The sequence below is a fragment of the Pezoporus occidentalis genome, unplaced genomic scaffold, assembly GCF_034315485.1.
Source record: "Pezoporus occidentalis ecotype Australia unplaced genomic scaffold, CSIRO_AGI_Poc_V1 ctg63, whole genome shotgun sequence".
Classification (NCBI taxonomy): domain Eukaryota; kingdom Metazoa; phylum Chordata; class Aves; order Psittaciformes; family Psittacidae; genus Pezoporus; species Pezoporus occidentalis.
In genome coordinates, this window is record NW_026915977.1 from 7,012,316 (window position 1) to 7,034,866 (window position 22,551).

At 45.8% G+C, this 22,551-nt stretch overlaps 1 protein-coding gene across 2 annotated transcripts in view; it reads left to right on the forward strand.

Moving 5' to 3' along the window:
* Window positions 1-22,182, forward strand: part of ZDHHC15 (zinc finger DHHC-type palmitoyltransferase 15) — a 103,255-nt gene extending 81,073 nt beyond the window's left edge. The window contains exons 1-12 of one of the 2 annotated variants that reach the window (XM_062640065.1): window positions 2,277-2,477; window positions 6,488-6,514; window positions 8,255-8,349; window positions 10,020-10,140; window positions 10,968-11,037; window positions 11,649-11,681; window positions 12,741-12,861; window positions 13,640-13,772; window positions 14,287-14,413; window positions 15,306-15,415; window positions 16,154-16,236; window positions 17,345-22,182. In XM_062640065.1, coding sequence (XP_062496049.1) covers window positions 2,360-2,477; window positions 6,488-6,514; window positions 8,255-8,349; window positions 10,020-10,140; window positions 10,968-11,037; window positions 11,649-11,681; window positions 12,741-12,861; window positions 13,640-13,772; window positions 14,287-14,413; window positions 15,306-15,415; window positions 16,154-16,197 — 999 coding nt within the window. In that variant the 5' untranslated portion in view covers window positions 2,277-2,359 and the 3' untranslated portion in view covers window positions 16,198-16,236; window positions 17,345-22,182. Of the gene's footprint in view, window positions 1-2,276; window positions 2,478-6,487; window positions 6,515-8,254; window positions 8,350-10,019; window positions 10,141-10,967; window positions 11,038-11,648; window positions 11,682-12,740; window positions 12,862-13,639; window positions 13,773-14,286; window positions 14,414-15,305; window positions 15,416-16,153; window positions 16,237-17,344 lie in introns of those variants that run through there. The other variant, XM_062640066.1, reaches the window with a different exon arrangement.
* The last annotated feature ends 369 nt before the right edge of the window (window positions 22,183-22,551 follow it).

Genomic DNA, 22,551 nt, shown 5'->3' on the forward strand with positions numbered 1-22,551 from the left:
TGAGGTTTCATGTTTAGGGTTACACACAGCTCAGGCCAGCATATGGTTAAACTGTCCCACACACAGAAAACTAAAACAAGTGCCAAAAAGTTGAGGGTTTGTATTAAAGAAGTTTAGTAGCCCAAAGGAGAGAATAGTGACCATATAAACTGTGGGCAGGGCAGAGGAGAGGTTAAGATACATCACCTCATTACTGAACAAATCAGGAGTTGGAGATCATCTCCACTTAAAGTATTGAAAGAACTGAATATGGAATTAGTAAGTGCGGTCTGAGGAGGAGAATGGCAAATGTGGTACCTGTCCTCAAAGAGAAGGTTGCTAGAGGCAGCACAGCCTGCAAGTTTGATACCAACAATGAGGGAAGTTTTCTGAGGGGAAAAAACCTGATGAACAAAGGGGGTGACTGAAAGTGGTGAATTACACCAGGGCTTTATCACAAGTGCAATCTGTTAGATAAGACACTCTCTTGATTAGAAAACTAATTTCCTTAACAGAGGCAATGTAGTGGATTTAATTAACTGAAGCCTTAACTCAAAACATATCACTGAATGTGGAAATGAGGGGGATTCCTACAGGAATTCCAAGGGGGTTGTGGAGCAGACTGGGTGGGTGGCATGGTCTTTTTTCTTCCTTTTTTACATTAACTGCTATGTTACTGGGTTGTTGGAGGGGATGCTCCTTTCCTTTCACAGATTGTCGAGTCTGATCTTCCCATGTGCATCACTAGTAACCAAGGTTTATGCTTAGGAACTTTGAGAGCAACACGAAGCTGGTAGAACAGAAGGACAGGATCATCCTCCAGGAGAAGCAAGATAAGCTTTACAGAACAAGGTACAAAATTGGATGATTACTGATAAAAAGAGCTTTTGGTACAAAATGTAGTAAGTGTCAGGTCCTGCACACATAATCTAATAGTACAGCCCAGGCTGGGATCTACCCAGCTGAGAGCAGCTCCGTGGAGGGGCACCTGGGGTCCTGGTGGACACAAGCTCAATAGGAGAGAGCAGGGAGCTGCTGCAGGAAAGAAAGCCAACAGGTTGCTGGGGATCATCAAGGGCATCACCAGCAGAGATAAAGAAATCATCATCCCACTTGGTCCTTCTCTGGCCACACCTGGAATACTGTGTTTAGTTTCGGTCCCTACTGTGCAAAAAAGATGTGAAGAGGCTGGAGAAGGTGCAGAGAAGGACCACAAAGATGATCCAAGGACTGAGAAGGCCATTGTGTGAGGAAAGGCTGAGATAGAGCTGGGCTTGTTCAGCCAGAAGAAAAGAAGGCTCAGGGAAGACCTTATCCCCATGTTCCAGATTTCAAAGGGTGGCTGCAAAGATGGAGACTCTTTTTTACAGTGATTCACATGGAAAAGATGAGGGGTGATGGGTGCAAGTTACTCCTGGGGAGATTCTGACTGGACACAGAGGAGAATTGTCCACAATGAGAACAAATATTCATTGGAATAATCTCCCCAGGGTATTGGTGGGTTCCCCAACGTTGGACACTTTTAAGATGCAGCTGGACACAGAACCACAGAATCAGCCAGGTTGGAACAGACCTTTATGATCAAGTCCAACCATTCTCTCAGCACTGCCAAGGCCACCACTAAACCATATCATCTATACAGTGTGTGAACACTTCCAGGAGTGGTGATTCCACCACTGCGCTGGGCAGCCTGTTCCAATGCCTGATTATTCTCTTGGTGAAGAAATTTGTCCAAATATCCAATCTAAACCTCCCCTGGTGCAGCTTGAGGCCGTTTCCTCTTGTCCTATCATTTGTTACTTGGGAGAAGAGACCAGCCACCTCTTTGCTCCATCTTCCTTTCAGGTAGCTGTAGAGAGACATGGTGCTGGGACATTTAGTCTAGATCATAGAACCATAGAGTGGTTTGGGTTGAAAAGGACTTTAAGATCATCTAGTTCCAAATCCCCTGCCCACGAACAGGGACAGATCTCATGCTCTGCCGAGAGAGGTTGGAGCAGATGATCGTTGGGGTCCCTCCAACCTGGGATCCGATGATGATGATCAAAGATTCAGCAGTCAGAGGAAGGACATCAGAGCCATCAGACACGTGAAACACCACAGGGTTGCTACTGTGGAAGGAAGGGCCGGTGGGTTTCCAGCTGGGAAGGGAGCACCTTACCGCGGTGTGCCACGGAACTCCGAGCACCGCACACCGCGCACATCAACTTCAACCGGGAGGCACTGCCCCTCCTCGCCCCGCCAGGGGGCGCCGAAGCGCCGCGCCGCACCCAATCCAGCGCCACCGCTGGCCTCCAGGCTGCTCAACCGAGCGCCGAGCGTCCCGCTCCCCGCTCAGCCCGAGCCGCCGACGGCCGATGCGGCCCCGCCGCGGTGGAAGATGGCTGTGTCGCGGGGGCTGCGGTGCTGCCAGCGCGCCTTCGCCTGGCTGCCCGTCCTCATCATCGCCCTCGTCGTGCTCTGGTCCTATTACGCCTATGTCTGCGAGCTGTGCCTGGGTGAGCGCTCGGCGGGACGGGGAGGGTGCGTGCGTGCGTGAGGCCGGGATGGGGCCGGGGGCAGCGGGGCCCTGTCCTTCCCCGGGGCCGGACGGTGCTGAAGCGGGTCCGGAGCACGACAGAGCCCCGCTGCCCCTGGCCTGTGGTAAGGGCGAGTGTCCGGAGGTGGGAGCAGTGTCCGCGCTAAGATACACCAAGGCCAGGCTGGACACAGGGGCTTGGAGCACTAGGAAGGGGTCCCTGCCCGTGGCAGGGGTTGGAACTGGATGAGCTTTAAGGTCCCTGCCAACACAAACCAGGCTGGGATTCTATTATACGTGACCCTGGTTGGGTGGTAATGAGGTGATGGCGTGGGTGGGAGGAAACACGCTGGTACAGGTCAAGGCCATTGTGGGATTACTTAGTGGGGTTTCTGTAGTGTGCTGCCTTGGCTTTCCATAGGATTTGTATCCTGGCAGGGCTGGACAGGTCTGTGGGTTCCTTAGTCATGAGTCCATGTATTGTGTGTTCTCATGTCAGCCGGGGGAAGTGACGTTCGTGAAGACTGGGAGGCTTATACCACACTCACCGTCCCTGTTGTTGCCACGTGATGCGATTTTTGGTTTAATCAGTAACAAAAATCAGTGTATTCCCGGAGCTGAAGTCACTTTGTCATGTTCGGAAAAGGAAATAAAGAGGCTGTGCTAAATCACAGTCCCGAGTCAAAGAACCTCGTACAGCAGCGTGAAAACCACTGAACTTTAGAAGGGAAGGTTTTGGTACAGGCTAGCAATTGCACAGTTGAACAATTTAACTGTATAGCAAGGACAAACTTTCTTGTGTTTGTCATATTCTGGGGTAATGTGCGTGCAGAAACCTGTTACTAGAATAAAGGGCTGCAAGGTCTGGTGGAGGTGAAGAGGACAGCTGCTGGTAGCTTGGACTTTTGCAGTGGTGAGGAGGAGCGTGGTGCTCTTCCTCCTCAGGACAAGGTAAGCTAGAGACAGGAAGACAGAGTTCTCCAGGCAGTTTGAGAGGTTGCTATGAAAGAGCTGGTCTCTGGTGCTGCACAGCAACTTTAAATCAGACTTTGTTAGGGTTGCCAGTGCAGTGAGACCTGTTGTTTCTTAATGGGGACTAAAATGCAGTGCATCTTCTTTGATCTGTTTCAATTGGCAGCTAGGCAAACCTCCCAAATACTTCATGACATTTTATTCCATCTCTGAGGTTGTGAGCTGTGTTATGGGATCACAGAGTGGCTTGGGTTGAAAGGGCCCTTAACCATCATCTGGGCTTTTAGTCTCAATTTAAAATCCCTTTTCCTTGCCCATTTCCCGGGTAGGTGGTGCTGAGCTCTGGCTGTTGGTCCCAAGGCTGCTCACCTCACACATGGGGCTGATCTGCATTAATTAGCCTTAATTAGCCTCGGTGGCCCTCACTGGCTGCACCTGTGGGCACCACCCACACCCCTCCCATGCTCGCCAGTGCCAGAGCTGCAGCAGGGCTGTTCTGCAGCTCACGTTGGTTTCCTGGCTTGACTTTGGACTTGAGCTCTCATCTGCATGAACTTGGGTGGTTTCTTCCAGTAATTCACATGTAATGATAACTCCAAGGTGCACGTAGCTGTCAGAACATGTGACAGAAAAAGAGGGTATGTTCCTGAGCTGCTGCCAGTCTTTTGTGCTCTGTTTGCAGTGCTGTGCGAGTGCAGTAACATTTAACACCTGCTAACTCCAAGTCTCAGTGTACCTCTCAGAAAAGACTCAGCTGAGCGTGTGGTTTGGGCCTGTGTTGTTCTGTAAGCGCTGCTTGAGCTGGCAGGAGCTCATCTCCCTGCCTGGAATCACAGCTCAGAATCACTCTCTTGCCCACACCCGTCTGTTTCTTTGCCCCATCTTCCTCTCTCGTGCATTTTCTTTGCGTCTGGAGGAGGTTTTCTGCACAGAAGTGAAATGACGACGTTATTTTAGGCTTTGAACAGTAACTCTTGGCATATGCAGTTATATGGACTCAGAGATCAATATGATCAGACAAAAGCCGTTTATTACAAAGCCGTAACCCCTTAAATGCTATTTCTTACACGCACTTACAGTGATTTGGCATATTATGATGCCAAAGAAGGCCTGAAGACCCTTTGCAACTAGCATATAATTGGTTAAGCACAGGTGTGGGAACTTGACCTCAACAGCTTGCCAACAGTCCACAGTTCTCATTAACTTGGTGAAATCCAGCTGCTTCTTATCTTGCTTGTTTAGGCTTCCTCGGGCCTCTCATGGCCTTGCTGCATCTTTCAGGATTTTCAGAGTTTATGTACCAGTTATCCATTCTCCTGAGGGAACACTGTCCCCGCACAGTTACTTGAAAACTATCTCTGAGGACATTCTCTCTCTTTCACATTTCTAGCATGGGAAGGCTTCCTTGTATTGGCTTCCTTTGTTACAGGTTTCTATTGTGTTTTGCCGGTTCATTGCATATTCCTGTTGCAAGGGTGTAAATAGATTGTGTTTGGATTCTTGATTTTCATCTTCAGTTGTGCAGGCTGCTGAGGCCTGAGAGTACTGTGGAAGTGAGGTCCTGGAGATAGTGGGGTTTGAACTTTGAGTGGTATGGTCAGCAAGCGACACTCCAGAGGAGGCTGTGATTTTACATCTGGTTGGTGGTTGCTGCCACAGTGAGAAACCATGACCCAGAGTCCTGCAGTAAAACCTTTTGTATACTCTCTGTTTAGGGGTTTGCTCTTTCCTCATGTAAAATCCTTGGAAAGGCCATGCTGCAAGGGTGACATGTACTTCAGGAGGGGACCGGGCAATGTTTGTGAAGAGTTGTTGTACTCTTCACAGTTTGATTTGCAGCAAACCGAAGGAAATCTAAATGCTTCCTAACAGCCTCCATCTGAAGTTGAGCGTGCAGAGACATGGCAGATATTTGGTCTCTCTTTTCACATGCATTGTTGTGTATCATAGAGGTCGCAGAGCAAAACGGTTTGTTAGCAGGGTTAAAAGAAAAGCTAGTTTCATTAGCAAGAGCAGGGCTGCTTGGGTCCTGCTCTGATTTACATTTTCCAAGCTTGTTGTTCAAGTAAGGCGATAGAGTCTTGAAGAACAAAGTCTCCTGCCAGGCACTGGCTGTACACTGGAAGTGAAAGGCTGTGCAGCCTCGCAGAGCTGCTGGTGGGGTCACCACTGCTGTGTGCAGTCTCACACATCTTTTAAGTCTTATTTTTGTCAGATGACTCTGCCTCTGGTTCAGTTACAACCGTTACATTCAAGGCTTGATATAAGGGGCTCCCATCCTGAGAACAGTCTTTGTCTTCCAAGCAGTATTCTGTCAAGAAACCACAGAACTGCTCCATTTTCAGTTCAAGATGTCTTTTTGTTGTCAGTTAAACTCACATGATGGCTTTTAGAACAAGGGGTGGCTTTTAAAATAATCAGTAGCAGCAAGCTGAGCAATGTATCCTTTGGGGTTGCTCTAAGTGGTTCTGTTAGTAGGGACTGTTCCTATGATTACGGTAAAGTTGGGAGGGGTTGTAAAAACTCCATTAGTAGGAAGTGTAAAACTAATGGAGTTATTAGAGTGGATCCTTTGTTGCTGACTAAGAGCCTTTGTAATTTATGCTGATGCAGAAATGCATCAGGGCACTGCTGCTGCGGAGGATCAAGCTACAGGTATGTGCTTGTAAGTACATGCACAGAGACAGTTGCTAGAGGAGCCCGGGTAATGGTGCCACAGTGGATTGTCTTTGTCTTATTTCCAGTGTACAAATAGAAGAAAATCTATTTTGTAACAAGGCAAAATACATCATAAGCAGCAGTTATGGAACATCTTGTGGGTGTCATTTGCATGGGCAGAGGAATTGTAACAGATGCTTTTTATTTGGTGCTAAACTTTGGGCTTTCTTCTTGTCTGTTGAATTTGAAGGGTTTGTTCCTCGAAGTGGCTGTATTTCAGATAGAAATGTTATTTACTTGTCACAGGCTTTTGTGGGAATCCTCTTTGCTCTGTTTACATGTGTTTTTTTTCTCTTACAGTGACTCTGAGCAACCCAGTAGAAAAAGGTATGTGTATTCAGTTTACTGCTGACATTCAGTGCTTGTATAAAAAGATTCACAAATGTTCCAGGTAAAACAGCAAAAGCACTTTCTGTCAATTTTTTTTTATACCTACATACCCTTTCAGTGTTTCCTTCCTGTAATTTCACACTCATGCAGCACACAGCATGCACTGTCAGACATGCTGTAACTTCTGGGTGTATTTGAAATGCCCCAGTTTAGTCTCGGTATAAGAGAAGAACTCAAAAAGGCCTTGATCCCTTTTTCAGGAAAAGCTGTGTATGTCTGTGTACACCCATGCACCACCAGCAATGCCGCATTGCTGCGTCAGGTAAATTCTCTTTCCACTATAGAGCTGTCCTAATAGTTGAAACTGCTACAGAGGAACTGTAGGAAGCATGCTATTAATGATTGCTCAGCAGAAGGAAGTTATTAGCTGCCTAATCTATCAGTGCATCTCCAGGTCAGCTTCCTCTAACATGCTGCTGTGTTGCTTTATGAACAAAATTAAACCTTTTGCAGGATTTATCTCCTTGCATATTGATTTAGGAATGACTGAGCTCCACCTACATGTGGGATAGGGATAGCATCTCAAACTTGAGATCGCACTAATGAACTACCATTGAATCACAAGTCGTTCACACAACCCCTTGCATTTCTTGAGGCATATCAGATCATCGTCTATCTCTCTCAAAGGTCTCAAAGCTTACCAGTTACATTTCACACAGGCACTCTTGCCTGAGAAGTTGCTTGGATTTTAGACTTCTCTTCCCACTAGTAGTAGTTACTTTAATCTTCATTTCTAGAATTTGAAACTTAAATGAAATGGGTGGGGAACTGTGTTGTTATTGCCATTAAATGGTGTTTGAATAAAACTGTGGTAGCTGTTTGATAATGTCTTAGTGAGTTGGGTATTAAAGAGAGAATAATCACATGGTCTGTGTGGCTGTAGGATTGCTGTCCTTTGGCTTTCTAAACTTCAGTATGCCTGCTTATGGCCAAAGGCTTTGAAATAAAGTCTGCACTTTGAAATGAGATGACTCTGATGCACGCTGGGTTTCATGTGATAATCTTGTGTCTGATGGATTACAGCTCTTCCTCAGTAGTCACAAGACCCATTTGGCTCAATTTGAGGGATGTTTTCCTGATTTGGTTTATGGTATCGACTGTGGTAAATCTAAAAGATGATTAAGAAGAGATGTGATTATTTTTCTGGTGATGTAAAGCTGTCCTGGAGCGTTTCTCAGCTCTCAAGTAGTGAAGAATACACTGCACGAGTGGACAATACCCTAATGATACAGAACTGTGCTTGTAGGTGCATTTAGTAGCAACTGAACCCCAAATTTAGAGATGCTGGAGTATAGCAGTATTAACCTGTATGCTACTCAGCAGCAGCCAGTTTGGCTTTGCTTGTGCCTGGGAGGCAGGAATCCTGTCTTTCCCAGTGAAGTCTCTTACAGCTGTATTCTTACCCATGGACTCAGATCAGGTGGAGAAGGGGAAGGCTTGTGAGGTAGGTGACCCCTAACTGCAGCCACAGAGCTCTGAAATGCCACTGGCCCCATCACCACAGGGTTTAGCTCTGTTCTAGTACTGGTCAGTGCTGTAGAACTTCTATATTTTTTGGTCACTGTTGTGAAAGATTGGAATGATGCCCATCATGAATGAAACTTTTGCTTAAGAAATCATTGTTCTGTTTCTGTTTTTGTTTTGTTTGTTGTTTGTTTTGTTTTTGTTTCTTTTTAGTGGCCTATCTTATAATATTCCATATTCTCTTTGTGCTCTTTGTGTGGACATACTGGAAGTCTATTTTTACTCTCCCGGTGCAGCCAGGTAAAAAGGTAAGAGCCCAAGCACTTGTCATTCACTGCAGAATGAAGCAGTTGTTCTAGTTGATCTGAACAACTGGTTGGATTTCCTAAAGAGATGGAAAGTGACCTGGAGTTGTCCATAAAACTGAGTAACTTACTGTTCTGAGAATCCTGTAATGCCCCGAAGAGCGTGATTTAAATCAGGGTGTCGTGGTTTAAACCCAGTCAGGTAGCTTGTTCACTCACTCCCAGTGAGTGGTGCCGAGCTGACAACAATCGAGGTCCGTGTCCGTCTCCCCCCCCCGGGGCTCTCCCCTTCCCCGCTCCCGGAGGAACGGGGAGGAGGATCGAGAGAGTGCAACTCCTACGGGTTGAGACAAAAACAGTCCAGCAACAAATCACCACCGCTACTATCAGCTACAACAATGATAAGGGAAAATAACAAGGGAAGAGAATACGATACCACCAGCCAAGAGAAACGAGCTCCACCCGGAAGCCCCTGTCCTTCCGGGTAACTCCCAGTTACCCCCCACCCCGGGCATGACGTGCTGTGGTATGGAATACCTCCCCGGCTAGCCCGGGTCAGGCGCCCCGTCTCTGCTTCCTCACAGCCTCCCCTCCTCCCTGGCAGAGCATGAGCCTCACAGAGTCCTTGGTCAGGGTAAACATCATTTAGCAACAACCGAGAACATCGGCTTCACCAACACTGTTCTCAAACTGGAAGTCAAAACACAGCACTGTACCAGTTAACACAAAGGAAAAACATGACTGCTACTGCGGAACCCAGGACACAGGGACAGTGTTGGCTTCTAAAGCTGCCTTTCCAGGTGTTTCAGGAGCTGGTAGGAGTTTTCATGTTGAGAATAAGAGGATTGATGATGATTTAACTTACATATTTATAGTCATTGATCTCTAAGCATTTACCAAGTTGCAAGCCAAATCCTGAGCACCTTCCCTCAGCTGGTCTTACTGCAGCTCCTGAGTAAGGACCTTCAGTTCGGTTGTCACTCTTCATGGTGTTCAGAGTGTTTAATGATTAATAGTGTAGTGAAGGGTTTGCTGTTGTTTTCTAACACAGGTGGCTTATTTTAGGACAAGAGCATGAGTTAGTGGTTTGAGCACAGGCAGACGTTTGTTTCAGTTCTTTTTCTACTGAATAGTTACTTTTTCATGTTGAGATTGGTGGATTTTTTTGCATTTAGTTTTACCTCCCTCTGAAATGCTGATAGAACACTGTGTTGGAGCAGTGGAGCTGGTGTTTGTGCGGCACTCCAGATATACTTGCCTGTAATCGCATCTTAATTACAGGAATGTAAATTTAGACAAAACAAGTAATCCCAGTTTTAGAAGTACAGAATTATGGCTGGAGGCAGGTGCTTGCTCACAAGGGAGGTCCCTGAAGTGACCTTGTCATGGTTAGCAGTGTTCTTCATGAGAAATAGTAACCTAAGGCAGCGGTAGTAGCACTTCTAGTATGTTGTTTGGTGATGCTTAATTTCCCTTTCCTGTTTCTTACTGATGCATCACATCGTATTCTGGCTGTCCAGCACTTAACTGTCTCTTCATCTTCTTGAAAACCTTTTCACATTAGATTAACCTCATTAGGAGGAGTGGGAGGGAAAATGTTGCCAAATCCGCCTGTGTTTGAAACCCTGTCTCTGCTGCCCATGGGTAACTGCTCCTCTCATTCCTCCTTCCAGTACCACATGTCCTACGCTGACCAAGAGCGTTACGAAAATGAAGAAAGGCCGGAGGTGCAGAGGCAGATTCTGGCTGAAATCGCGAGGAAGCTGCCGGTGTACACGAGGACGGGGAGCGGAGGTGAGCGGAGCAGCGGCTCTGTTCTCTGATCACGCAGGCTGCAGCGGCCTGCGCTGGCAGTGCACATGACACTGCTGACATACAGGGTGTTCCTGACACCGCTGCATGTGCTGAGTAACTCTTGGGTAAATAATTGTAAAGCCTTTTCTCTCAGGTTTTATGTTTGGGAAAACAAAAAGCCCTGAATGCTTCCGTTCATGCGCAGTGGAGCACCAAGTGCTGCCTTGGAGAAGCAATGTGTTCCCCTTGGTATTTACCATTCAAACGCCTACGTGTGTTGTCTGCCTTTAGTAATACAGTGACTAAATTGGCAATTGTTTTTCCTTGCAGTGGAGTCCAGGTAAGGGCTGCAGGACAGAATTCTGTGGGCAGATTTCTGGGTCCTGTTGGGTGATTAAATGCACACTGTGCTCCTTTCAAAGCTTAACAGAAACCTGTGTTCCTATTGGAGGTGCTGCCCTATTCATTTCTGTTGCCAAGCCAAAGAATTTTGAAGTAAAGAACTGCTGTACAGGCAGTTATCCAAATGGAAGTAGTAAAGTCTTAGTACATGTGGAAGCCAGAGAGAAGTGTACAGTTCTGCTTTATCACTTTGAACCTGTTGTATGCTTTGCAGTGAGGATTGTTCTTCACATTTGCAGGCCTCCAGAAGAATTACGAGCTTTGCTTCTCTGATTGCAGCCTGGCAGCACAAATCAGCTGCAAATGCGCTGATCTTTTGAAATGATAGAGGAAAGAATATGAATGGTTAGGAAATGAGGGGAATATTAACTAATGTGGGAAAAGAACAGCTCTGTTACTCGGTATTAATACGTTTCTAATTTCAGGTATTCGGTTCTGTGATCGGTGCCAGCTGATAAAGCCTGATCGTTGTCACCACTGTACTGTTTGTGCCATGTGAGTTACTGGGTGGTTTGTCACGGAAGCGAATAGTCAGCACTAAGTTATGTGAACGGGCTGGGCCTCTACACATACAAGTACCCTTGTACCTCTGGGCCAGCTGCAGTCTGCAGAGCAGTGACAGTGTGTGACAGCACTAGCAATGACATTTCTGTCTGTGGCCCTGAAGTGTTTGCAGTTCCCACACTTCGTGAGTGCATCAGTGTTAAATTGCTAGAAAGCAATGCCAGTAAATGAAAATCCACTGATTAACCTGGGCAGGTTAAAATAAAGTATGATCTGACTTTTTTTAATATATATATTTAATTTTTTTTAATATTCCAGACCTTTACCTGTGGTGTTTTCTGAAGATTATAGGCCTTACACAGCAGAAATCATTTTCATGTTGTATTATCTTGCAGAGTCCCAAGGACATTGGTTGATCTTGAGAAAGTAATAAATATTCCATTTTAAAATGATACCTACCTTAAAAAATGCCCAGAGACTGCATCACCCTGAGTTTGTGTCATGTAGGAATCTCAAGAACCTGAGGCTTTCACAGTTGATCTGCAGTTGGCACTGAAGTACCACACAAAAACCTTCAATTTTTCTTTTTTATCCCTTTGCAGATGTGTGCTAAAAATGGATCATCACTGCCCATGGTATGTCCTGGATACTGGCTTGTTGTTTGCTGAAAAGAGAGGCTGTTTTAACGTATTTCTTCCAGAGAATAGTGTCTTTGTGCCCCTTTCACTTCAGACCATGCACCTCTTGATGCTGGGAAAGTTAGAAAATAGCTGCACTCTGAAATAGCCTGAAAGTGTTTGATATTCTGAAAGCCAAATCATTCGTGGTTCTTCCATGTGTGAACAAACACTGCTATGTTGACAGAATTTAAAACCCAACTGCTAATCCACTCTTTCACTGTTATTCCCATTTTAAAGGGACTTCAGTATAGCTTTTGACTTTCGGTCTGTAATGGTTTCAGCATGCAGTTGGTGGTTGCTTTCAGCAATACCGTTTGCTGCCTGCACCCATGCGTGTTCAGAGACAGCGTGTGTAGAACGGTGCACGGGTCAATGAAGCTTTATACTTTGGAGAATCCCTGCCGCTAGATTTCTTAAACCTCTCCCTTTCTTTGGGGAGGAAGATTTCAGAAATCAGAAGCCATACAAAACCAGTCCCCCCTCAACCTCCCTGAGCATCCTCAATTGCAGAGGGGCTTTCAAATCCAGGTTTTGAGACAAACACCTGCTATTACTTCCTGCATTCCCTTGTTGGCTTGGGGAGTTATCCTGTGCATGGAGAAGCATAAATCAAACGTGGGGTTGGTTGCTCTGTGTGTGAGCAAATCAGCAGTGGGGAATCTGACTGCTGAGATTTGCAGATGAATGAAGTAACAGAGAAACCCCCAGATCTGATTAACCTTGCAGACAAGAAACAGCCGTGAGTAACTGGAGCTGCCTCTGTGACAGATTTACCGGTGGCACCAACTTCAGAACAATTCCAAAACACAAACTGTGCTTTTTCCTTGGCACAGCAAGAAGTCTGCAAGTGGGAAGCAGAGACTTCGGTTCTGTTGCACAGTGACCACTAAGGGGAGCTCTTCAGTGATGAGATTGTGTTGTGTGAATAAGAGGCTTTGATAACCAACCCCCCCAAATTGTGTTACAAGTGTGTGCTGTACGTATCCTGATTGCAACTTTGCTTTTGTTCTCTAGGGTGAATAACTGCATTGGATTTTCTAACTACAAATTCTTTCTACTCTTCTTAGCCTACTCTTTGTTGTATTGCTTGTATATTGCTGCCACAGTCTTCAAGTATTTCATTAAGTACTGGACAGTAAGTCACAAACTTCGGTTACTTTTTTGTATTCGGTGCATCTTGTGGGGTTTAGTCGTTCTTGCTACCTTTTTGGTGTCAGTTTGTGGAGGTTATTTATTCTCTAAGGCATTTTCCAGGGCCCTTTTTTGAGTTTAACTCCCATTGTATGTGTGAAATGCACAAAGTGAAAAGCAAATAGACTTCAGGAGTTTCAGGTTTTAGAGTTAGCTCTAGCCAGGAAGTTGACACCCTTTTCCTCTACTTGCATTTGCATGGATGGATCTCTGAGTCTTTGGTATCCAAGCAAAACATCCTGGCACTGATCTGTGCATATTCCCTGAATAATATCAAAACACCTTGTTCATTTCCTAATCCCTGTATGACTCCTTTCTCAATTTAAAAGTCGACTGAAATGAAGCACACTTCTCATTCAGTTACCCATTATTGTTCGTACACAAGCAGTGTCAGCAGACAGCCCCAATAAGAGTGTGGCCTTTGGGCTGTAGTTTTTTGTGTCCTCTGTGTGACTGTGCTGAAGTAACTTTGCTGTGCATTAGCTGATTAATATTCTGTTGCTTTACTGGGTAGTCACGCAAAAACCGCACTGCTTTGGCTACAGGAGGGGAAATGAGCCAGATCATTTCTTTGTCTCTTCTGGCTTTCCTCTGTAAGGTGTGACATCTGTGCATACAAGTTTGAGAACTCCACACAGGACTTTTAGAGGATCTCATTCTCTCTAGGAACTAAGACTCTCCAGCTTTTATTTGTTCCTGCCACTTGTTGTTTTTCTTTCCAGGGTGAGCTGACTAATGGACGTTCCAAATTTCACGTCCTTTTCCTTCTCTTTGTGGCGGTCATGTTCTTCGTAAGCCTTATGTTTCTGTTTGGCTACCACTGCTGGCTCGTTAGTAGAAACAGATCCACACTAGGTAAGGCTCTTGGGTCTTACTTTCTGAAGTCAGACACACCAAAAGTCCCATTGGTTTTGAGGGGAGGAAGATTTGAGATCTTGGCAGAATGCTACAGAAATTTGTCACTTCAAGTGAGGTGGTTCATAGGTGGTGTGATAAAGGCTTCCTTAGGGAAATGACAGCCTTCAATGTAAAGTCTAATTATAACAAGGTTATGCATTTGTACAACTGCGTTCGCTGTGAGGTGACTGGAGCTCATTTTTACCACTGCTCCCTGGGTTAAACACACTGTGGGTCGGTTTGGCTGTTCCATGTGGCTCAGTTGCAAGACCAAACTCGTCCCTTCAGTGTGAAAGTCTTCGTAGACTTGCAAAATGAAGAAGGGTTATTGTCAAACTTTGTATCTTTGTCGTGCTAGTTCATAACCTGTTAGACCATGTTGTCTGTACATGGCTATGGCATGCACAATCCTGTTTCACAGTGTTTGCCACTGAGTTTTGTTGTTTTCACTGATAACTGTGTCTGTGTGCAGAGGCTTTCTCAGCTCCTGTGTTTCAAAACGGCCCAGATAAAAATGGGTTCAATCTTGGCTTCGTAAAGAACCTTCAGCAAGTGTTTGGAGAAGAAAAGAAGCTCTGGTTGCTACCGATTGCCTCTAGGTAAGTAATGATCAAGCTAATGCCGAGTTCTAAATGTTCACTGCTGCCTGTTTTCCACTTTTAAGTGTAGTTAAGGGGAAAGAATCAGCACAAAATCCTTTCTGTTCATGAGAGGCAGCGCTCAAGTACTTTCAGAAGCACGTTACAGTGTGCGTAGTCATCACAGGAGGAACACTTAAAGCATCAGAGGAAAAAGGCCCTTCACTTTGTTCAGAGTTCCTCTGTCTGTGCTGCAGGGTGTTAGGGAACGCAGTGGGCACACATCAAGCACCAACAGCTGGGGTTGAACTTTGTTACTTGTTATTGTGCATTTGAACATGCTCTCAGACTCTTGTTTGATAGCCGGATACACGTTTCTGTTTGGCAGAGTGTACAGTTTAAGTCAGAGGGAAGTGGCTCTTTTGTTGTTCAGTAACATCTAACTAAGACTGGGGACATTGGGTGTCATTCAAACACAGAGTGCAGTTTCTGCCCTCAAGAGTCTATGGTATAAATCGGTAAGATTAATAACTTAGGATTTATACCTTAAATTGCTCCTTCCACATAAATGCTTTCCTTAGTTCCCCCCTCACTACTTTTTTCCCTGTATCCAAATGACTGGATCAAGTTGGGCACATTTAAGTTCTGCTGAAACTTAATTCCAGGCTATTGGTTTGAACTTCTATTCTCCAGAGAGCCTGAAGGAATTGAGGGCCACAACTCCTCACCAGTAAACCTTGGTATCTGAGCTGCCACAAAATAGAAACCCAGCACTGGTCAAAACTTCATTTTAAGTAAACATGGGAAATAGAGGTGACAGAAAACACTGACTGAGATAAGATGTGTAGACATTGTCATCCCTCAGAGCCCCTGGCCGCTTTTCACAGTGTCTTCCTCTGCCTTTTGCATGCAGCCAGGGCGACGGGCATTTTTTCCCCATGAGAGCTTTGTGTGAAGCTCAGAATCCTCTCCTAGCAAATGAAGAGCAGTGGGAAGATGATGGAATGGATGAAGAGCCTCATGGTAAGGTACCAGTGAAGGGAGTTGGTTATATCTCGACCTGCAGTGACAAATGCATGCATTACAAGAGCTAATCAAAAACTTGTGCTGGCTTAATCAGCTCTAACTTGACCAAGAAACACTGACTAGAAATGACCCCTCCTTCCTTCCATAGAAGAATTGCTGTGCTGTGAGCAATTCCAGGTGAACCAGCATGTTTGTACATTAGGTTTGATTAGCTTCTGAAATGTAAAACACACCTTTTATGCCATGGGGCATGTCCTGTTAGAAAAAAGCCTTTCTATGTATATCCATTCACTGATGATTTTTGTTAGGTGGAGCCAAGCTTAGTTCAATGACTCTTTACTGTTACATCTCTCTGTGCTTTTACCGTTTCATGTAAGGAGCAAAATATTGTGGGGAGGTTTTTGTTCCATTTGTTAGCCAGAGACTGGAAACATTTGCTTCCACATTCATGGTAATTTGGATATTTTTCAGATTTATTAATGCTCATCCTATTTAAGGTCTGAAATGTTCCATTAAAACAGAAGGATCTTGTCTTTGTGGCTTTAAAGCTTGGTATGAATAGGTGAAGCCAGTAATGGAGTAATCTGCGTTTACCAACTGCTCTTCAGATATCTCTGACAAACAGTTGTCTTTATTTGGAATAATGCTTAAAAACACACTCCCACACTTGGTGGAAAATATGTTCTCAGTGAGGAAACAGATTTACTTACCTCTACTTTGATTTCTGTCCTATAGATTCTTGTGAAGCTTCCTCCCTTGCCATAGAAAGGGAGACATAGCAGTCTGAACATGCAGCAGTATAAAGCTTGTCCAGGAAGGTCAGTATTCCTTTCTTCATCACCTTTAAACAGCTGCTCTGCAGGGAATGGGCAGGTGATGCTGGGCAGGGTTTGACTCTTTAACTGCAGCATACCAGACAATGCACTGGCAGAGCCCCTGTGAGCATGCTGAAGGCTGCTCACCCCAGTATGGTGTTGCTGCACCAGTATTTCTGCTTGTCCCAGAAATACATTGTCTAAGAGAACCTGAAAGAAAACAGTGTCTCTCCTGGAGGCCTGTGCTGGCTGTTGACACAGTGAACACAAGAGCCAGCAGCTCTGTTTGCAGGGGAGGATGCAAGCCTGGCAGCTGCTCTGGTAAACATGGCAGGAGCGACTCTTGCCACTTGGAAATCTGTTCAGTGATTCATGAAGAGTGTGGGAAGTTGCAGATACAGTCCTGAAAGAAACCGAAGCTGTGAACAGCCAACAGTTAGGAATAAATGGCAGTAACTTGTAATGCTACTCTTATAATTAATGTATTTATTTATTCACTGAGGAGAAGCTTTGGTACAGGAACAGATGACACAGTTTGGGAAAGATGCTCTACCAGAGTGTTCACTGCTCTGTAATCGGTCCTGGCTTTCCTAACAGCGGGGTGATGCCCTGCACACATGCTGGGCAGTGAGCCACAGGCTGTGTCCACCTCACTCTCCAGGAAATGTTTTCCTGGTGCGGTGTGACTGGAAGTTTCAGTCCCAGTGGAGGTTCAGGGAGTTTCCTCTGCTGCTCTGCTCGCAGGAGATGGAACAGTCAGGGAATCTTCCCGTCTCCTTCCTGGGGCTGTTGAATAACTGCACTGTGTGGCAGTGTGCTGTACTCCACTGCCCAGCCCGGCACACCAATTGGGCAACCCCACATTTTTCCTAATGGGCTTCTTGCATATTGTAGATGTGATTCCATTTTCTTCCACTGGGAGAAAAAAAAACAAAGTATTTTTAATGTAGGTAGTGGGGATTGAATGGTGCCATTCTGTGGAGGCACTGAAACCCCAGCAGTTTCCCTGTCATTCCACATGGCATGGAAATGTCCCAGTATAGATGAGACATCTCCCAGTGCCCATCGGGTCAGCGCTTACAGCTGCACATTTTCTGTATGTATGTTCCAGCTTCCCTCTCAGGAGTCAGCATCCCTTCTCTTGGCCGGGACTTCAGTTCTGAGGGGCAGAAAACAAGTGGATCTTCAGGATGAGAAAACATCATGGAGCATCATCCGATTGGAATCTGCATTCCAGAGTGCTTCTCCAGGAATCCTGCCATCCAGATGTCTCAAGGCTTTCTAAGTTTTAAGTTACGGAGTGAACAGAACACTTTTATAGAGTGATTGTGGCCGATCAGCTTTGGCCTGCTCTTTATTTTATAAATACTCTATATTTTTTATTCACAGTAGGTGTACAAATACTGACCTGAGTGCAGTTCAAAGGCCTTTCCGTTTTGCAGACATCAGGGACTCGAGTTCTTGAGGTTCTTTGAAGCCATAATATTCTTGGGGATGGTGTTTATCGTGAGACTGATTCTCCAGCCTGCTCTGACAAGTGGCATTTTCTGACACGTTTAAAGTTCTGAGTCAGTTCAGCTCCGTGAGAGACAGACCCACTGAAACTTGGCACTAAATTGACAGTTGGAGCTAAGGGTGTTGAAAGACAAAGTGCTGAACATGCATTATACATGTGCAGCTGTGCATGAAAATAGAGCACATTGCCAGGATCGAGATTCAAGAATACTGTGGCCATAGGAGGCTGTAATTGTCTTGGAGTTCGAGTTCTAGCGTCCTTTGCGCCCAGTCCTACTTGCAGGCACCTAAAATGCAAAAGGGAACTGTGGACAGTAGAGTTGGTGTTAATTCCTAGGGCTGCAATACCAGCTCATCCCTGGACCAGTGTTTGATGGACATTTGTGTGTTTGTGGAGTCAGGGGAAGGTGGAAATTCTAAACGTGTGAGTTAGAAATGCACTGAGAGCTTCGCCCCAGCAGCAGAGTCTGGAGTTTACGCCTCACGAGGGTGGTTTTAGTCCCGTACTGCCAAAGAGCCAATGGTTACGTTGAATGTTTTCCAACTTCTCCCTACGTCCATGGGCTGGTTGGTGGTTTGAAGGGGTTTTAACACTGAGGTTGTTGGGTTTTTTCTTCCTTTGGCTCCATTTGCAGTCAGGGATGTACCATTGGGTTTAGTCTGTGGACTGGAACTGAAGATTTGCTGCAGGATTACCCACGTTTCTCTACACCTGAGGTTTTTTTATTTGCATGATTCAGAGCTGGCAGCTCCATCACTCCTGTGAATTAGGTGCATGCTTAACGTATCAGTAGACTGCCTTTAGGATCATTTGTTCCCATTTTCTATCTAGGTTTTGTGTTTATCAGCTCATTGTGTTGACAGTGACTGCAGCAGTGGTTGTGCATGTCAGGAGAAATTACCTGATAAGTATCTGTTTGGTGACAAAGGCACTGAGCCCTTTTCCTGTTTGCTACTGCTACTGGGGGAAGTGTGTTTATGAGGCAGGAGAGTCTTGCAGGTTTTCTGTCCATAGGAGTGGATGTTTAACTACCTGGTGTAAACCATGCCCTGAACCACAGGTATTTTGCACATCAGCCTCTGTAATTGGGTATAGGGCAGGCAGCGACCTCAGTACATCAGTTCAGGACAGGCTCACCCAGGCTGAGTGTAGGTGATGCTGACTTCTCAGAGCCACAGGGAGCAATCTGGATGTTCCTGTTTCAGCCCCTCTAACCACATCTGATGGGTGTTTCTGTCAAATGGCTGTTGAGTGCTGAAACTGCTTTTCCCATCAGACTAAACCTGCATTTCTAACGTTAATCTCATGGAGTACCCTAAGCTGTGTTTGATGAAAGGTGCAGTAGAAATAATCACCTCATTGCCAGCAAAACATGTTCTGGAGGGGGCTGGTGAGAGGAGGATGGCAGCTAAACACAGTAGGAAATGTGCAGGAATTTAGCACCCACAGAGGTGCCATTTGTGCCTTTTAAAACTCAGTTCCTCGTATACAGAAACAGGAAGATGATCTGGTGACCTCCCGTTTCATTCTGTCAGCTGAAGTGCGATTTTAAGGTAGGAGTATGAGCTGTGTCTGAAGCCATGTGGATTCTCTGAGCAGGTTCTTGTGCCCTGGCTGGATTTGGTTCTGGTCACGGCCATGTCATTGTTCCAGTGCTGTGTCTCTGCCAGGCAGCAGCAGCACAAGAGCTGCCTAGAAGATGTGCAGGCAGCATCCCTGCCTGCTGGCTGCAGCACTGCTCAGCAGGTAGTAGAGGATCCGTTTTTGTCTTATTAAAGCAGATGTCTTTATGATAACACAGCTCTCCTGCTCAGAGTTAGAAACAGCTTTAAAGGTTTCCAAGTGACTTAGAAACATTATTTGCAATTAGTTATGGCTGATTTTCCCCTTCCTTAACAGCAGCTCCGTCTCACTTGGTCCAGGTAGAAACAATAAATAGTTTGAGAGCTTCAGAACTGCTTCACATCAACAGTCACACATCGGGGTTTGAAAGCTCCAGAATGAGCCAGGAAACAAATGCAAAAGTGTCAAAATGAGGCAGAAGAGCATGTGGGAAACCTGCTGATGCCATAGACACAATTGCGGGTGGCGTGTGCTTCTTGCAGTTGGTGTTTCTAACCTTTGAAAAGGCTGTATAAACAGGGATGTGGGCAGTGTACAGGCAGCAGTATTGACTGCACCCCCTGCTACCCGTGCTTTTAAAGCTGGACTGCCTTTTACTTTGTAAATGGAGTTTTTTGTTTCCTTGGCTTCTGAAAGAAAGCTGCTTACAAAGCATGTGATAAATGCAGGATGTGTAAAGTTCTGTCAGTTATGCCTGGTAAATGCACTGGAAAACAGGAATTCCTCAGGCTGGCTGTAGTCACTGCTGCAGGTAATGAATGAATACACATTGGAGTTGGAGTTCAGGCCAAGTGCAGACGGTTCTGCCTTGCCTGTGGCCTGTTTGGGTTGTATTGCAGCATTTTACAAATCCATTTTGTGTCCTTTGTGTGAGGACTTGCTGTGAGCAGCTGTTCTGCAGGGATGTGTCTGAGTGAGGAACAAACGCTCTCGCTGGGTTCTGCTGTGCTGCCACCATCCCATCCCTGTACTCCAGAATAATGCTCCCAAGTGACCAACCCCCAGTGACCACCTCCTGCCCTCCCCCTTCTCACCCATGTACATTCAGGTACACTGAACTCTTAAATAAGCACAAAACATCACATTGATGTTTCCATGGATAGTATTGGGTGGGTAAGTCCCCTTCTTGGCCAGCGAGTCCTGTCCAGGGAATGAGGAGGTCCATAAGCTGCACTGCACTGCTGTTCTGCGTTGTCTCTTGCTGGGTTGGTACAGTGTGGTTTTGGAGTAGAATATCCTTATATTCCATTGCAGAGGAAGCAGTCCTGTGTGGTTTTAGTGGGCTGTACCTAGTGCAGGTAGCCATGAGAACCAGGAAGCTTCCCAGCAGCACTGCAGGGATGAATGTTTACTTCCTGGAGCAAACCAGCAGACTCTGTAGCCTAGCAGTAGTTGTTAGCTCCGTGTGCTGATGTGGACTGAAAGCACAACCTAGTGGTAGTTACCAAACCTGCTACATGAAGTCTGAAGCATAATATGAATGTAAGTGTTGGGGGGGGGTGGGGGGTGTTAAAAAGAATTTACTGTTTCTTCCCCAAAGTCAGAACTAAGGGGCAGTGCACTGAGGTGGGTTCAGGGACCTGCTGCCTCCACACAGTCCTCGTGCCAGCAGAGCACATTCACTGCTTGCAGAGCTGGCTCCATCACAGGAGCCTTCCATCAGCAGGTGAAGGAGGCGCTGCTGACCTTAGTAAGCCACAATTAAGTAACTCAAGGGGTCACATTCTTTGTTTGGTGACTTGTGTGGTACCAGGTGTTGAAGTTCATCCATAGTACTTGAAAATACCTTGATTCTGAGATCTTTGCAGTTCTGTCAGGTTGAGGTTTGTTACAGAAACTTACAAACTCATTCTGAAGCCACCAGTTAACAGTGTTTCCCTGCAGAGTGGGGTTCATTAGAGGCACTGGTCTGTTGGAGCTCCGCAAGAGCACTGCTGGTGCTGTTCCTGCTAATGCTTGATTTCCTTTCCTAGTGATGAACTCCCAGATCATACCCGCTGTCACGCAGCTTTATTCTTGTTCTTCTGTCCTTCTCTGAGTCCTTCCTCTTCCTCCTGAATATATCAGCTAAAATATTGCCAGTTTTCAGCTATCTGAGGTGGTTTTGGACCCTGTGCAGGTGAGTGGCTGTCACTTCGAGCACTTGTGCCCTGTATGTTATTTGTACCTAACCTGAATGGCAGGTGTGGGTCTGCGGTTCTCCTTGCTCAGGCTCGGCTTTGCACATGGCAGTGGGGTCCATCTGCCCATGTTGCTTTTCTCTCTTCCCTAAAAAGGTTACTTTTTCCTTTCCTAACTCCCGTTTGGAATGTCAGCCTTGTGAGAGAAACCCTACGTTTACATTTCAGAGACCAGCCCGCAAGGTGGTGATGCTTTCCTGCTGCTTAAAATAGTGTTATTTATTTTTCTGTGGGAGGTTTTCAGATGTGCAGCAGCCCGGGATGTGCCACTCTCAGCCGTGCTGTTTCATACCAATTCCTCGCTCTTTGATTTACTGGGAAGTGTCACAACGGCTCCGCTGCTGACATGAGTTGGGTTCAGTTTAATGCTGCTGCCGACATTGAGACTTTTGATATCAAATGGGTTTTTACAAAAGCTTTGGATACTCGTTTTTACTGTCTGACAAACATTGCTGTTGTTATGCTTTGTGTGCGTTCCACTTGTGTTCTCCTGGTGTTCGTATGGTTTCTACAGGTTAATATCCTCTGTGGTCTGCCGTCATTTTCTATTACGGTTTATACAAGAGAGCCTGCACGCTTTGTGCTGCACTGCAGGCAAGGGCTGCATTAAACCCACTTTTGGCCAATTTATTATACTTGTATGTGGTTGTTTCTCTTACACAGCTCTGATTAACTCAAATCACTGCTTGGAGTGGGGAAGGTTCTTTATTTGTGTCTAAACCAGGATTCACCAAGTGCTGCCCCTGGTCCTACAGGGTGTTGGCTGGGGCAGCCCAGCCCATTGCATTCCACTCTCCTGGCAAGGTATGAAGTACTCTGGTGGTGGTGATGTTCTGCATTCCTGCACTTCCTACCCTATGGCTGTATTCAAATCTATGAATGGATTATATTGTCTTGATACATAAAGTGTAAGTTATAGTAAGGTAAGACACGAGCCAGTTGTTGTGTCCTCAGTGCCAGGGGATTTAAAGCCAAGACAGAATTTGGCTGCAGGTTCCT